The 16,288-nt window shown below is 39.4% G+C and overlaps 1 protein-coding gene across 1 annotated transcript in view; it reads right to left on the bottom strand.

Moving 5' to 3' along the window:
* The window catches only part of ryr3 (ryanodine receptor 3), a 117,491-nt gene that overhangs the window by 52,339 nt on the left and 48,864 nt on the right, over nucleotides 1-16,288 (bottom strand). The window contains exons 20-35 of the mRNA XM_036581904.1: nucleotides 15,660-15,852; nucleotides 14,874-15,090; nucleotides 12,884-12,988; nucleotides 10,769-10,872; nucleotides 10,371-10,454; nucleotides 8,078-8,237; nucleotides 7,772-7,916; nucleotides 7,412-7,617; nucleotides 7,022-7,196; nucleotides 6,150-6,358; nucleotides 5,818-6,045; nucleotides 5,508-5,668; nucleotides 4,117-4,276; nucleotides 3,529-3,615; nucleotides 3,187-3,413; nucleotides 660-1,476 (exon numbers count right to left, since the gene is read on the bottom strand). Of these exons, the coding sequence (XP_036437797.1) occupies nucleotides 660-1,476; nucleotides 3,187-3,413; nucleotides 3,529-3,615; nucleotides 4,117-4,276; nucleotides 5,508-5,668; nucleotides 5,818-6,045; nucleotides 6,150-6,358; nucleotides 7,022-7,196; nucleotides 7,412-7,617; nucleotides 7,772-7,916; nucleotides 8,078-8,237; nucleotides 10,371-10,454; nucleotides 10,769-10,872; nucleotides 12,884-12,988; nucleotides 14,874-15,090; nucleotides 15,660-15,852 (3,278 nt within the window). The remainder of the gene's footprint in view (nucleotides 1-659; nucleotides 1,477-3,186; nucleotides 3,414-3,528; nucleotides 3,616-4,116; nucleotides 4,277-5,507; nucleotides 5,669-5,817; nucleotides 6,046-6,149; nucleotides 6,359-7,021; nucleotides 7,197-7,411; nucleotides 7,618-7,771; nucleotides 7,917-8,077; nucleotides 8,238-10,370; nucleotides 10,455-10,768; nucleotides 10,873-12,883; nucleotides 12,989-14,873; nucleotides 15,091-15,659; nucleotides 15,853-16,288) is intronic.

The raw sequence follows: 16,288 nt of genomic DNA, 5'->3' as shown, positions 1-16,288 counted from the left end.
GAGAATAGTTAATGCTGTGAATAACAGATGATAAAATGGTTTGCAGGCATCGAATCCCGAGATTTCAAGCTTTCTAATGGCATACTGTATCACTGTATTGCTGGACAATTTGATGCATACAAATAATATATAAAAAAAGGAAGTGAACGCTTCGATGTGTGCCAGTACTGGTACACTGATACAGAAAAGCTTAAACCATTCTGGACTTATTTTCAATAATATAATAAACAAATCATTTGCTGGAAGCTGTAAAAGAATAAGAAATTTCGGTGTCCAGAATGATGAACAGAGCTAATTATAATTTTAGAAAGACTGAAAAAACTGTATAACATCAAGAATAAAGTTTAATATCCAGAGAAGTGGTGATTAATTCCTGAGGTATAAAATTTGAGGAAAATATTACAGTACATTATTTTTCATTTAATAACTGCTTATTGTTCTCCCAAATTAGAATAAAACTTGTGTAACTTTAAAAGATATTATTTAATAAATTAACATAATTCCAAACCCTCAAACAGCAGTGCGCATTTAATTTTGTGTCTGTAAAGTATTGAGCTGCAATAAGTTTCATAAAGCATGTTTCTAGACATTTTCAAAGATTTAGACAGATGGGTTCAGCTTTTTCAGATAAACATAATCAGAGTGAGATGAATACTCACCTGACGTTTGACTGACTCTGGCAGGCTCTTTTCCAGAAGGCCTTTAGGTGCCTGCTTGGATTCCTTACTTTCTTCTTCTCCTGCCTCCACTGTTTTTTCTTCGTTGCTGCTCGTCTCCTCCTTCTCGGCTGCCTCTTCTGGCAACGCAAGCTGCAGCTCCTCCTCTTTGCTCTCAGTGAACACGTTGGGCTCGATGAGAAGCAGGATGAGCCTCACTTCCTCACTGCTTAGCGCTCCCATGATCAGCAGAGTGCCAATCAGTTTAAGAATTGGCACAAACTGGTACGCCACACTGCCCCCTACAGGGTCTCGGATGTGGGCTCCGCCACCCTGCACCGCCTCCGTCAGCATGCTGATGGCTTTCTCCTTCAGTATACGCAGGGGGAGCTGGGGGCTGTAGAGGTACTCTCGCTTGGTGATCATGAAACATGGAGGGGAAAAGTTGAGGCGAGGTGCGAGACTCGTGCTCAGGCCCACGCCAGGTAAAGAGTGACGCTTGGAGTTGTCAGGGAAGAGGCGGATGCTTCGCGTTTCATCTGTGACTGGGATGATGAACTCATTGTTCATCATGAGGTGAGCTTCTTTAGCTGTCTCCAGGTGGATGCTAATGAGGACATCATAAAAGCCCTCGCGCAGCTGGCCAGATAGGTATTGGTTATCAATAGTGTAGAGGAGCTGGGATTGGTCAAGATGACTGCAGAGGGCATGGGCTACTCGAGTGTTTCCCAAAGCACACAGAGCGCAGTAGAGCTTCAGAGTATGGTAGTGGAACTGTCTCAAGTCCTCGTGCTCGGAGAGCTCCATGATATCTAAGCACCTGGAGGCCATTGGGGAAGTCTGCATTTAACATCTTAAATACTAGACTTATTATTCATTTATCAGTCTTAAGGCATTTTCTCCTGTAACTGTACTATAAATTACACACTGAAGTTTATAAAACTAATATGAATGTTATGTAGTTACAAGGCTGAGGAATGAAGGTCTAGACCCACTAATGGACTCTTTCATCTAGTTCATTTAGTCCAGAGTTTGGGTGTTTGTGACATTGTATCTTTTTCATTTGGTTTCGGTTGGTTTCACATCTATTTCTCAGCAATAGCGCATCAGTTTATGCATATAGGTTGATTGGGCAGAAATTTGGTAAGGAAACAAGCACTCAGTTACTTTCATGTTTGCCTTCTTTAGTCTCAAAAACAGCATATTTTTTAACTTTCACTAGGATATCATAGCGTATCACTGCATTTAAATAGTAAATTATTCTACCCATTACACTGAATTAAAACTAATATTCTTACGATCTGTGTGTGCCACAATTAAGCAATAAAACGAAAATAAATCATACTAGATCTATATGATTGATTGGACTGTCAATATGAACATAATTGCTAATGCTTGGCCAAAAATATGTTCCACATTCCATTTGCCAAAATCAAACACACTACTTTGCTATTAGTTAATTGCTTGTCTACCATTATAAGCAGCAGCTTGTGCTGCACGCATGACATGAGCGCCTGTCGAGGCAAACGTTAAAACACGCAGATTATACAGAAGGAAATGAATGCATGCTGTGATGCATAATTCTCTTGTTTGGAACGGATCACAATAATGACGCATTCGCAATAGGTTGTTTGTTTGCAGTTTGGTGTTGTCTGAACATCTGAGTTTTGATATTTCAGACTGGGTTAACTGTGGAAATTTGGGGAAATATACAGGAATCAAATCCTGTTTCAATCAGCCAGTCAGTCCCTTACATGTTACATCACAGAGCCCTTCACTATTTCAGCTTGAAAGGTGTTTTAGTAGGTTTGTCTACACTAGTGTTCAAAGTTTGGAATCAATGTTTTTAATAAGGTAACACCAATGTGGTTTCAGGCAAATGTATAAAATGAATCTAATATGCGAGCTCTGTGCAACTTTACAGATTTCAAATTACTAGAACACTAGGAAGCTGTAAATAAAAAAGAAATGTTAGATGTATACAGAACGATGAACAGAGCTGTAAAAGATTCTAAAATGCCTGAGAAAGCTGTACAACACTGAGAATCATAATAAGATCCAGAGTTCATAAGGTAGATAACTTGACAAAAAAATCTATGTTACTAGAACATTAGTTATCATTTTATTCAATTATTGTTGACAATTTTTGAAATATAATTTTTTCTAATTTTATAATATTTTTTAAATATTTTAATTAACAAAATCTAAAAATAATTACAAAGTTTGAACTCACATTCTTAGTGAGGTTATTAATTAGGATTTTGGAGACAGGATACCTGATATGCAGTGGGTAACTCCTTCCCCTTGGCAGTGAATGAGACCAGGCCAGAGGCCTGTTTTTAAAGTTATTCATTTATAGGAACTAATTTACAAAATTATTGCATCTGGAAGAGGTTTAAACTTACATTGTTATCAAAGTTATTAATTTATAGAAACTAATTCATATAAACAAACACAAAATGTCAACATGGCAAACTTTTAAACAGTAATGTATGAGAGTGTATTTGCATTCAAATAAGAGGTCACATGCCTGTTTTCCTCAGGAATGTGCACAGCCATCATCTGCAGAGGTTCGAGACACTGCACTACCCAGCCATGCCTCTCACTGACACGGGCTGTCTCCACTGAGAGGAAGGTGTTTGGCATCCTGCTCCACAGAACAGCCACAATAGTCTGCACATCCAGCCGTGGAGGACACTGAGGCTCGGGGTTACTGTGTAAGCTCTTGAAAATTGCTGAAGACAAGGGCATGGCATCCTGGGAGGTAGGGTAATGGACAGACAGATAACATTACAATTGAAATACTGGCACAGCCAGTGCCCTTCAAGTCATTCGTGTATGGCTTTAAGATAAGCCAGAAAAAAAGACCCACCTGGATCTTTGGAAATTCAAACTGGAACAGGTTGGGGCTTGTGGGCTCAACAAACACAGCAGGGAAGAGTTTTGTGTTGGGCTCAACCTGATAATATCACGACAGAGAAGAAAAAAAAAACATCAAACTTTTTTACTTTCAGGCACCACAGGAGTTGTTCTCTTTTGATAAAGCAATATTCTGAACATTTGTCAGGATGAATGTGTATCCAGTCTGCTGTCAGACAGGATACTGACTCTGAGCACTCCCTATTGCCAGTGTAGATCTGGCACTGGTTCAGCTTCTAGATTCAGAGCCCCAGGCAAACTAAGATCAGAGTCAGCAAAGGACTCTATTAATTTTAAATTGGTCTTCCCATAAGTGGTAATGGAGGCTCTCTAAAAGGTTTCATTACAAGCTAATGTTGAACAACCTCATTTATTGTTTGCTAATGTCTAAAGGACAAGTTAAATTTTTGGACTGATATCACTGCCCTGGAATGGACATCACAAAAAAAATATTCCATTTTCCATGTGTTTGTGGTTTGCATAGGCTGTGCTCCTACAGAGCTACTTACTTTATTTTTTTAGTATTTTGAAGACAGGATACCTGATATGCAGTGGGCAACTCCTTCCCATTGGCAGTGAATGAGACCAGGCCAGAGTCCAGGTCAATGTGACAGCCGATTTCCAGATCAATATTATTGCGTCCTGTAGAGCTGCTGGAAATTTCTCCAGCACACACCATGTAGCAATTACTCCTCCTCACACTGGACAAATAGTGTAAGAAAGAACATAGAGGTTGAAGTAGAGCAGGATGTGAAATACAATAATACACAGTTCCTGAACTCCATCATAATAGAGAGGCATGTCACTTGAGAGTGAAATCTGCAAGGATACTTTTCCACACCTCCAAAGTTTAGTCTTAGGCTACGTTCACATTACCAGGTAGAAGTGGCCTTAATGTGACTCTGATGTTTTCAGAGCTATGTGGAAACAAATTTTCAAATTCAAATCCTGGGGTGGTTAGACCATTACCTATTAACAAATTTTCTTCTTTTTTGTCTATTTCTTTTTCTCAGTAAGGGCTTCTTGACAGCTACACATCAGACCCATTGCGCTAAATTGTCTTCTCACAGTGAAAGGATTTTTTTTCAGCTCTGAAGCAAGAATGGAGACTGATTTTCTCCTTTCTCTTAAAGATGGAAGTTTTAAGTGCTGTTTATTAGATAGTGACAGTTTTGGTAGTCTAGTAGATCTTGCATGGTTGCTAGCAGTCCCATTTTCTTTATTTCTTTTCATTTATGCATACATACATACATACATACATACATCATCTAAACCGCTTATCCTACTGGGTGCTGGAGCCTATCCCAGCTGTCATTGGGCGGAAGGCAGGATACACCCTGGACAGGTCGCCAGTCCATCGCAGGGCAGACAGACAGACATACACAGTCACACACACACTCACACCTAGCGGGCAATTTTAGCACGTCCAATCGGCCTGACTGCATGTTTTTTTTGGACTGTGGGAGGAAACCGGAGTACACGGAGGAAACCCACGCAGACACGGGGAGATCATGCAAACTCCACACAGAAATGACCCTGGTCGCCCGGCCGGGAATCGAACCCAGGCCATTCTTGCTGTGAGGCGACAGCGCTACCCACTGCGCCACCGTGCCGCCCTCTTTTCATTTATATTTTAATAAATTTTTAAAATTCCAGTTGGAAACTTCTGTTGTTTTTGTTTTTTTTGTTTTTTTTTATTATTATTAACTTTTTTCCTTTCACTTTACCCTTCCTTATGCAAGTGAATTATCTTCTGTTTAATCTCCCCAGAAATATCTCCTTAAAAAAGAATAACTTGTAATTAATGTCCATTTTGACTGGAATTTAAATTACTGATGGATGACTTCTGACTTTTCCAAAGTACTGTATATCAAAGCACACCCTACACAGTCACTCTTAAGATCCCTTTGAGAGTGTGAGGGAAGAACTGACCTTTCGTGAACACGGCCCCTCTCATCCCCAAGAGTTACCGTCACTGTGCGGACCTTGCTCAAGCTGAAGTTCTTGCTGTAGTAGTGATAATCTGGGGTTACCCAGCCAATCCAAACTGATGCAGGATCCTGACCTGCAAACACTCTCACCGAGTAGAAGTACTGAAACAAGAAGCAAGACGATGAGCTCAGACTTAAGAACATAGCTAACACCTTCAAAGTGCATGTTGTAGAAGTAGATGCACTAATAAATAACACTCCTAGTTATCAGTCAGCAGCAGCAGCCACTCAAGCATAGAGCCAGACTGTACCTTTGTAATGCTTTTATAATCTATCTTTCCACTGTCGTCTTTCTTGGCTTTTTGGTCATCAGCGATCACTTCGTTGATGTTTGTGACTTTCCTGGGACCCGGATAAAACTCAACTGGCATGCTTAATCGGCAATAGATCATGTCAGTGTTGCTAGCCTGTGTCCCAAAGGTCTTGTGGGTCACTTTCAGACATGGTGGGGTGTCCACGGTCCCGTCAATTCTAGTCACCTAAACATGAATGAAAACAGGTGGATGCCCAATTATTTGTGAATCATAAAGACATCAGAAAGTTACACCTTTCAGAAGTGCTTTCCTGTTCTGATTAACTGTACCTCAATGTGCTCATGGTCTTCCGGCACATTGACAAATGTGGGAAGGCGTTTGCTGAACCACATGGGGACCTCTCGGTTCATATTCACAGCAAAAGGCTCAAAGCCTTCCTGCAGGCCACACATAGTGTAATACTTAAAGGTGTTGGCATCTTTACCCAGATTCATATGGCCAATCTGGGAGAGGCCCAGGCTGCAGACTGGGATGAACCCTGGAAAAAGTACAAGTCACTGAGAACAGGCATACATTCAAAAAAGCTTCCCAAAACTGACCATTAATGGGAAAAGTCAAAAACTAATTCACACTGATTACTGACAGATCATTCTTAAATCACTGCAAGTAAGCTATTATTTTCCAATAATGAATGATTTCACTACACTTTTCATACCATTAATAGTATCACAAATAAATAATTCACAAATAAATGCCAAACAATAAGCATGTAGAGTACTGTATTATGCCTCCATACTTTGAATTGTTTTTGTTACAGCACTGTGCAAAAATACCCTTGATCTATTTAATTTCCAGGCAATACATTGTTTGGGATTACTTGAATCATGACAATATAACCCAATTCTTAGACTGAACTTCAGAGCAATGGAAAATATCCCCACAGATTATGTTGGTAAACTGAAAGCAAGTCTCCTGAAAAACTTGGACATACTAAATACTGAAAAATGTATTTAGTCATTTTATGTAAATTTCTGTTAAATCTGTTTTCTGAATTTTTCCTGCTAAAAAATTAATACCTTGCATCTAATGGCCATTTTGAGTAGAAATCAAAGAGTGATCTCCGACTAGTACAGTACTGTAGTTTGGTATAACTGAAAACAGGATATTGCTCATGTTTTTCTGGTAACTATCATAAGCTCACCGTCTTCGGTCTCAAAGTCAGCAAAGCAGAGCTCAGAGCCCTTGTTAGTGATGAGAATCTCTCCGTTGAGGGTGAAGATCATAGATTTGTCCTCCATGTTGATCATGCACCCCACCACATCACCCTTGTTCCATGTTCTTCCGAAGAAGTGACTGCCCATGTGTACCCTGCGACCCTGCAAGGCAGTTTTCACATTTAAGTAGAGACACATTCGGAAACCTAATTGGCTTTATCCACAATTATGTCTTTGAATAGCCGCTGCCCTTTCCCAAAGCCAGTGTAAAGGGAAGAAACTGAGAAGGGGATAGTCTGAAGGACCCCACTGACAAACTGGGGTCAAGTCTATCAAAAAGAGAAGCAAAAAAACAGCAGTGAATGCATGACACTTACTCGGTAGCCATCAAAAACGAAGGCCTGGTCATCCATTCCCAGGTCAATGTCTGGTCTACAGCCAGGCCGGGCCCACCCCACGCACATTTCTCCTCCAGTCACAGCCTCAAACTCAAAATACCACTTCCCAGACTTTACTGCGTAGGTCTTCTCCACACGGAAGAAACGAATGTTTTCAACACTCAACTTCTCAACCACGTGGGCAGCTGTGGGAAAAATAGTGACATTGTAAGGCCAGGAATGGTCCTACTCAAACGAAAAACAGTGAGACCTTAGGCGTGTTCAAATATTCAAAGATGGTTTGTATAATCATAGTTTCATACGCATGTGCTAATACAGAGAATATAGATTCATGCTCACTCTCTTGGTCAGGGGGGTCGATGTTATATCCATATCCAATTAGTGTTCGAATGGCCTCTCGAAGGCTGTCTCTGTTGGATTTCTTTGTGCGTTCATCTAACAAAGCATATGGCACCAGCCGAGGATTGCGTTTGCTCTTCAAATCCTTTGAATAATAAAGGCCAAAACACTTCAGATAAAGTCTGTCAGAGCCCAGTGGAGTTCCTTTCCCAAAGCCTTCTCAGGAAGGTGGACATTTTTCTTTACATCAAGGCCTTATTGATGTCTTTTACTGAAAATCTAATGAACTGAAAGGTAGAGATTTACCTGCTGAATGCCATAGGTCCATCCTTGCTTGATGCGATCTTTGGCCCAAACGTTGTGAGCGTTTTCGGCCAGTTTATCAACCAGAACCTCCTGACCAGGTGTGAGTTTTACATCAGAAAGTTCTAGTGGCGAGGGTTTATAACCATTTGACATCATATAGCTATAAAACAGAGATGCAAAGATTAAATCCATAACTCATATACACCTATCTTCTTAACTCTGGAATCACAGTCTTTGATAACATAAAAAGATTTTATTGCAGATACACGTGTAATATGATTCTAATATGATGTTAATATTCTTTCAAACAGTTTGTAAAATTTAGCTGTAAAATTTAGAAATGTCTGGTGATGAACTGAGCTGTATATGATTCCATAATAACTGAGAAAGCTGTACAGCATCAATAATCATATTCGAAAAAGAGTGAGCAAATGTTGCTGATCAAACAGCTATTCACAGTGTTATAAATTTAGACAGATAATTACAGTTGATCATATAATAACATTTGCTATTTAGAAGCTATTAATATGTTTGTCATGTCATCACTATGGCAGCACGTTCCAGACATTTTACCAATTCAAATGCAATTTTTTTTACAATTGCATTCCCATATGTGTGTCTATTATTAAAACATCATTCAAATTCAAATGCTGACAAAGTAAAAATGTATTTGCAGTTCTGTTTGAAATTGCATTTTCACTGTCAACATGGCATCCCTGTCAATCAAATACTGTGGGTGGGGTGTCAGGAGGGACTTTTTAGTGGGGGGCACGTTTTAAGAGAAAGTGATAAAAAAAAAAGGTTTGGCAGGACTGGCAATAATAAATATTTTAACACTTGCTAACCAGGCCAAGGAGAATTCTATCTTAAGTGATTTTTGTGTGAAAGTGATTCTTGATTGACTAGGAGAGTCTGTGTCCATCACAAGCACTAAATGTTATCGCTTTCAGGTAGAGGCTTGCAGGACCTTTGGAGGAACACTAGTCCTGGACGAAGAATGGTCCTATAGGAACAATGTTCTGCACATTTCAGTGCTTTCGCTGCTTTAACACAACCTTTACAAATACTCAGCGGTTGTTAAAAAGCTTCTTTGTTAAAGAGTGTTGTTTCGAAGTGAAGTGGCTGCACAAACAATGTTAGTGACACTGTGAAGCTCGCAGGACTGTCGGAGAAACACGTCCCTGCACACTTTAGTGCTTTGTCTGTTTTAACACGCCCATTAGAAAAGTAAGAGCTGGGCGGTCTGGTTTCCCAAAATCCTCTTATTGATAAGTTCCACCAAGACTAGGGTTGGAAAACACTGCACTAACCCACAGTGGCCCTGCATCTCCTTAACAGGAATATCCATCATTGGCTGCTCAGGTCCTCTGACAGTCGTTTAAGCCTCTGCCCAAAGCCGGTCACAATGTTACCAGGATTGGTGTTTGTGCAGCCATAAGCTCTCCTATTCGGTCAAGAATCACTTCCACACAAAACAACAGCGAATCACTTATTCTCAGCCTGGTTGGCGAGTGTTAAAATGCTGCTAACGGCAGTTGCTAAAGCTCCGGCACCACCAAAGTTTAGACGTTTTCATCACTTCTTCTTAAAACACATACCGCACAAGTCTTTATACAAAGGTCTGTGCACTCTGCAGCCATCTTTACAATGCTGCCAGGCAGTTACTTACTTCCGGCCATACAAGGCCAGGCTCCTAACTCTTTTAATGGGGAGAGAGGAAAATAATTAAAACTGGAAGGTCAAATTACCATTTCAAAAACATAATTGAAATCACTAGTAAAAGCTGACAAAAACACAATAAAAAGTTTGTAGCGTTTGGCTCAGTAACACACAAAAAAGGTATTTTTTGAGGTTGTTCTGGCCACTGTGGGAGCCTTCCACACTCGCGACATAAAGAGCAAGATGACTGGCTCTTTTTCTTAAAGAGCAGGACTTTCTCTGCAAACAGACACCATGGTGAGCGTTACGAGCTTTCTGATTTAATTTTCAACCAGTGGCCAGTCTCATCCTTTATAACATCTCTGCCCTGCACTAAAATGTCCCTCCCGACGCCCCACCCAGCGCATTTGACGATCTGAATTTGAGAAATATGCTGCCATATATGTAACTTCTTATCACCAAAATTCTTTAAATTGTGAACAAACCATTGTTATTAATCATGCATTAATTTGAAAAGTGATTCCAAATTTAACAGTACTGTATACTGATGACAGATGGTATAGATGGTATAGGCCTAAATACCAAATTACGGAAATAGAAACAGACCATAAAAGCAGTGCCTGTGGGGACTTACTCCTTGGGAAGTTTTATTTTCTTCAGATCTTCCTCAGCATTGGCATTGATGTGTACAACATGACATCCCAAAGCTAATAAGGTCCTGCAAAAAAGAGCTCAGATACAGTTACTGTGTCAGTTACACATATATCTTACTCACAAATTGCACTACGAGGGAAAATCTACCACACCATCATGTTTTTATTAGGGCTATATGAGCTGCTATAAATGCATCTGTAATGCTGACACAAGAGAGTCTGTGCTAAATTAATAAGATGGATAAAATCAGCCCATAGCCTCAGACTCACCCAATCAATACCATCTGAGGTCCACTGAAGCTATCATTAGCATTTTAATCCTAGATAAAACTGTGGCTTTTAGTTCATACTGTTGTACAATAGTGCAGCCAGTACTTACTTTAAAGTCTCAGTTGACATCTGCAGGTTATAATTCTTTTCAGTTTCAGGCAGCTTGGAGAAGTCAACCAGGCAAGGGTGCTGTCTCTTGTTGTCATCTCGTACCTTTAAAAAGAAAAGTACTTTTAAATATTTTAAAATGGTATGTGGTTAACCAGTACACTGACAACTCTGACTGAAATTCTGAGAAATGTAGAGGCCTTTCATACACATTGACATCACTTCTAACAGGGTTGCAAATGCATCTAGGGCTGGGGCCATAATGGAACTGTCTGAATATGCCTTTTAGCAGACAGAACACACATAACAAGCAAAGTTTTTAGAATGTTCTCCATTTTCTTTGCACTATACTATAAAAACATTGAATGTGTTTTACTTTCCCTATAGTCCTTACCATGCAAAAAATACCATAATTGTTGAGAAGGGGTCTCAAAAGGAAATATCTGCCATATTTTGTACAAACTGTCTGTTCAGCTTTGACAACAGGCTTAGTAGTATGTCCCACAGGCCTAAAACAAAACTGAGTGCAGCACCATGAGGCGATGCAAGAGGTTATTTAAACATACGGATATCCAAGCTCATCATAGCATCTGTTTACTTAATCAGGTGTTAGAAAAAGGCACCAAAATAAGTGGATGTTGAACATCCCATGTTTTCTCATTTTTAGGTGTTACACACCTCATGAATTTGGCTAAAGTAAAGGTTAAAGTCACAGAAATGATCACAGAATAAAGAATAATGCCTTGCACCAATGATATGAATCAACCTCCTTGTTTATTCATCACAATATGTAAGGCCAAACACCACAAATGAATGCAGGTGACCTTTGACTCCTTAGACAGCAAGGCATTAAAAACTGGCATCTTCCTGCGATGGATATCTGAAATGTGTTCTCACTGTAATGTGGTTGATGCTTAATAAATGTTCTAATTATAATTAATGTATTTAGAGATGTTATGGGATAATTACGATGGTCTTTAAATATACATTTTAAATGTACTTGGCTCCTGTATAGAAACTGTGGCCTCAATATGGCCTCACTTAAAAAAAAACTGAACTGCATGTAAAAGAAACAAGTCTTTTCTTTCTTTCCCATTTTTGAACTTTAACAAGTTCTGCTAAGAAACTTTAAGAAGCTTAAATACCTGCACCTTCTCATATGAAAATATCTTCTCATATGAAAGTATTTGCATCTCTACTTCTGAGGAGCACGTTTGAATGATTCACAGGAAGGTAAGCTGAGGCAATAAATGTCAAATAAGACAGAGTGCTTATACTATAATAGTAATATAAAACAGTCTTACTCTATGAAAACAAAATGCATCGCTAATTAGAAATTGGTGCAACCCATTTGGATTTTTATGACATAAGAGGCAACGCAAAGGCATTTAGGAGTGAAAAATTAAGGCAGGTCATGTAAGCCACCACGCTTGCCAAGTTTCTGCCATTTCTCCTGCTAAGATCCCCATCTCCTGTTCAGGACAATGTCACTTTGAGCTAATGAGGTCTAATTAAAGGTAAATTGAACGGTGAACATCTGGGCCTCCAAAATATTGTTCCTAATAAACGATAAGGTCTGGCCCCTGGAGTAATGGAAGTCCTCACCCTTAATGAATTTCTCCTGCCATGCTCTTGGACAGCGAGCTGCTCATTAGATTTGTCTTAACAGCCGTTGTGGTCTGCAGCTCAACCACTGTGTGCTCCCGCTACACAAAGAGTGGGTCTCTTATGTGTGCAAGCGTGGGTGCGGTTGTGGATGTGACCAGAATTTTTAGCAATGTTGCAGCAATGAGCAGTGGACACACATTAAATTAGTCTGCTCTCATCTTTCCTGGCCCTATTATCTGAAAATGAGATCTACATGCTCGTCTGTTGTGCAGCTATCTGCGATCCAGTTCTTCTAAATTCAGGGTGACATTTTCAATTATCCTCTCATGGCATTCTCTAAATGGTCAGTTCTTGAGGCAGAAGTAATACTGGTAGTCCAGGTAATGAAATACAGATAAAAATCACTGTAGGTCCTTGTTATGGAGATGGTGTCATTCCCTCTAGTTAACTATGGTTTCAGATCAGGATTTATGTGTCTGTATATAAAATGTTTTAGCTGTTTTCTTACCTTGCCGTAAGTCCAGCCAAGCTCAATTTTGTTCATGCCCCAGAGTTCATGGATGTTCTCAGCTAGTTTGTCACGCACATTTTCAAGATGTGGAGGCAGAACAATCTGTCGAATATAAAGATGGTGTTTTCAGTCCTTTCACGTTTGCAAAAATAAAGTCTTTGAAGGGCCCACATTATTCTTGTATTTTATTTTTTCCATTTATAACATTTGGGTTTATACAGCAAAAACAGTCAAAATTACATTTTAATATGACCATTTTTCACCACTTTTTTCCATTCAAATTAAACAGGGTGTTTTTGTTACTATGCCTTTAGGTCTAGTATATGCAAATGAGCTATGTTCTGACTGTACTGTGCCTCATTTAGAAAGCAGTCCAGGTTGAAACACTTTTTTATAATTTCAGCATGAATGGGCAGAGCTAAACTGCTGTAGGCTGAATAGGTGGATATATGTAAATGGTAGAGACAGAACGATCGATCAGCTACGTCTCGGTATCGGCCGATTTTCAGCCCAACTATGAGATCGGCCGATATCAAATCAGTGATGTAAAACATATGACCCATATTTAAGGATTGCTGCAGCCCTGTGTGAGGCCCCTTGCTCACAGGACTTTGCAGTTCCTTGTTCAAATGCTAGATGGAAATATAGACCTTTGGACTTTTGACTACAGGACTAAAGGCCTATTTACCCAGAGTTTGATTTTTATAGAAAATGCAAGTCAAGTTTTGAAAATGAACACACGTATGTTGATGCCGTCTTTCACACTGAGTCCAAAAATGACGGACTGAGACACTGTGTAAGTATTTGTCATTGTTGCAGCACACAGAGCTCAAAAGCTTAAATGAAAAGCAAATGCTGACTAAAAAAACGCGGAGGTTGTAGACAATATATGGCAGAGGAGAGCTAAAAGGCTATGAACACCTGCTGGAAGTACGTTATAGCAACTGTATTCAACTATAGTTTATTCACTCTTTTTTTACTGAGAGGAGCAATAAGCAGAAGCAGAGCCTCAAATTCCTACAATGACCTGTGAAAATACCTGCAAAATCACTTATTATGCAGCTTCAGCTCGTTCCTGTAAGAGGTGATGGGACTTCCCATGTAGTTGTCTTTTTTGTAGAATGGGATATACCCAGTGTATGCACTGTTTAAGTTATTTGCAGTGCTTAAAATAAAAAAAGTTTTCAGAGTATTTAGACAGAAAAACCCTTTGGACTTGGTGTGAAGGTCCCACTACGTTGAAATCGTATCCATTTTTTTCTTCTGAAAAAATAGAACTTGGTGTGAATAGGCCTTAACAGTCCAGCCCACCCTCGACTGGTATCAGATGTCGCCCAGTCATGTTAAGAGGTGATCAACGACCGGTATTAGCACCAAAACACTGATAAAAGACATTTAGGAGTGAAAAATTAAGGCAGATCATTGCAGCTTAGTTTCCATATGTGGACTGTTTGGACTGGAGGGAGTGTTCTGAAACTTAAATAGTATTTATACGCTACATCAAACCCTATCATTTCAAAAAAGTGAGAAATATAGTGTCCATGATTCCCTTTAAGAAGGAATAGACAGAAAAATAAATAGTACGTAAAAATTTAATAAAGAAGACAAGGGTATAATGACTAATATCCAATCAGTTATTTCATACTATGCACTTCAAGCAGTTACACTGCTCTACAATGGATGTTGTTGTTTACAGGCTCTCTATAATAATTGGTCTTATAATAATAAGGTCTTTTTTGTGCAGTTGTTCAGTGTTCTTGAAGTACTGATGATACCCATAATACACTCAGAAATGTGTATTGTGACATAATTTATCAATAATGATAACATATCATCGTACTATCCACCTCTGGTATTATATGTAAGTGTAAATTGCTAAACATCCCCAAAAGGCCAATAAAAAATAAAGAATAGGAATAAAAAAACATAAACAATTAGAGAGAAAGTACAAAAGGAAATAGAACATAGGAGTTTTCGTTTATCTGACCTGGCTGGTATTGACTGGTATGGGGATGAAGGAGGCCTGAGAGAGGAATTGAGTTGTTCCCAACAAGTCCCTCACTCCCTCTAAATCTCTCTTATACTCCTTCACAGGCTCCACACGCATCTTTTCTTTTGGGAGCAGGGCCTCGTAACAAGGTGCGTAGCCGGCTGGGGGCATGAACTTAAAGTCACCATGGCGACCTCCCAACAGGAAACGAACCCTAGAGAAAAACGATATAGTAACATGTAATTGGTTCTGATCCATTATTCATATCATTTAACATGCTACACTGAGTTCAGACAAATACAATCCCCAAAAATGTCTTTTATGGTGAAGTCTGGAATCAGCTGTGAAGTTCAGTGAGTAATGGCCTGTCAGCATTCACTATAGAAAACTTGTCTTGCATTTCAAGGTGAATGGAAAGAGGAAGCAATTGTGTCCACCAAAACCCACTGGAAAAGTGCTCTCAAATGTTAAGACCCCAAGTTCAATGGTGAACTAAAAATAGTTGAAAAAGCACCTTTGAGAATTTCTGCCAGACTTTGTTCTCATCAATAATTACGACTTGCTACACTTGTTCTCTGTTGTACTTATTCAAACTTTTCACGCAGACATACTTTAGAGCAAAAGATTTAAAAAATGACCCTGTCTCCTCAGGTCTCTAGTAATTTCCATAATTTCATACAGCAGCAGATAAACTGTCTCCATACTCCCACCGGTTATTTATGTAGGAATGTAATTATGCAGGGCAGGTGAGCAGTGTGTGGCAACAGTGGCTGCAGGACTAACTTGACCCCTGCTGAGAAGCTGACGACGGGGAAGAAGAAGCCATCAGTGTTGAAGTCTTCAAACATTCCCTGCACAGGCTGGCCGTTGATGCGGAAGGACATGCTGGGTGCGCCGAGGTCCAAGCAGCAGCTTACCACATCATCTGAGTTCAGCAAGTGCTGGTTAATGGAGGCCACAGCCCGTGGGATTCTCCCTGTCACACACAGAGTGACTGGTTAGTAAGTGCTTTTTAATGCTCTGTATAGTGACGTGCTCTGCCATTTAGTTGAGTTAAGCTTTGAGGCAGGAATTTCTGAAAGAGATTGTGATAATTCTTATTAATTCTAATAATTCAAGCTATATAAATACTGTACTGTGGACAAGTCAGAAACAATGCTTAATTTATTTAATTTCCAGTCAAAATAGACATTAAGTACAAGTTATTTTTTTCAGGAGGTATCACATATAAGGTAATCAACTTACACAAGGAAGGTGAAAGTCAAATGAAGTGAAGATTCCAACAAGAGTTTAAAAATGATTTAAAAATAAGGAAACTGTAAGTCCTAACAGCAGTATAAGACCTGGCAAACTACTAAAACTGCCACCATCAGATAAACAATACTTAAAGCCTTTATCTTTGAGAGAGGAGA

The sequence above is a fragment of the Colossoma macropomum genome, unplaced genomic scaffold (genome assembly GCF_904425465.1).
Source record: "Colossoma macropomum unplaced genomic scaffold, Colossoma_macropomum, whole genome shotgun sequence".
Lineage (NCBI taxonomy): Eukaryota > Metazoa > Chordata > Actinopteri > Characiformes > Serrasalmidae > Colossoma > Colossoma macropomum.
This window is presented reverse-complemented; position numbering and strand designations above follow the sequence as displayed.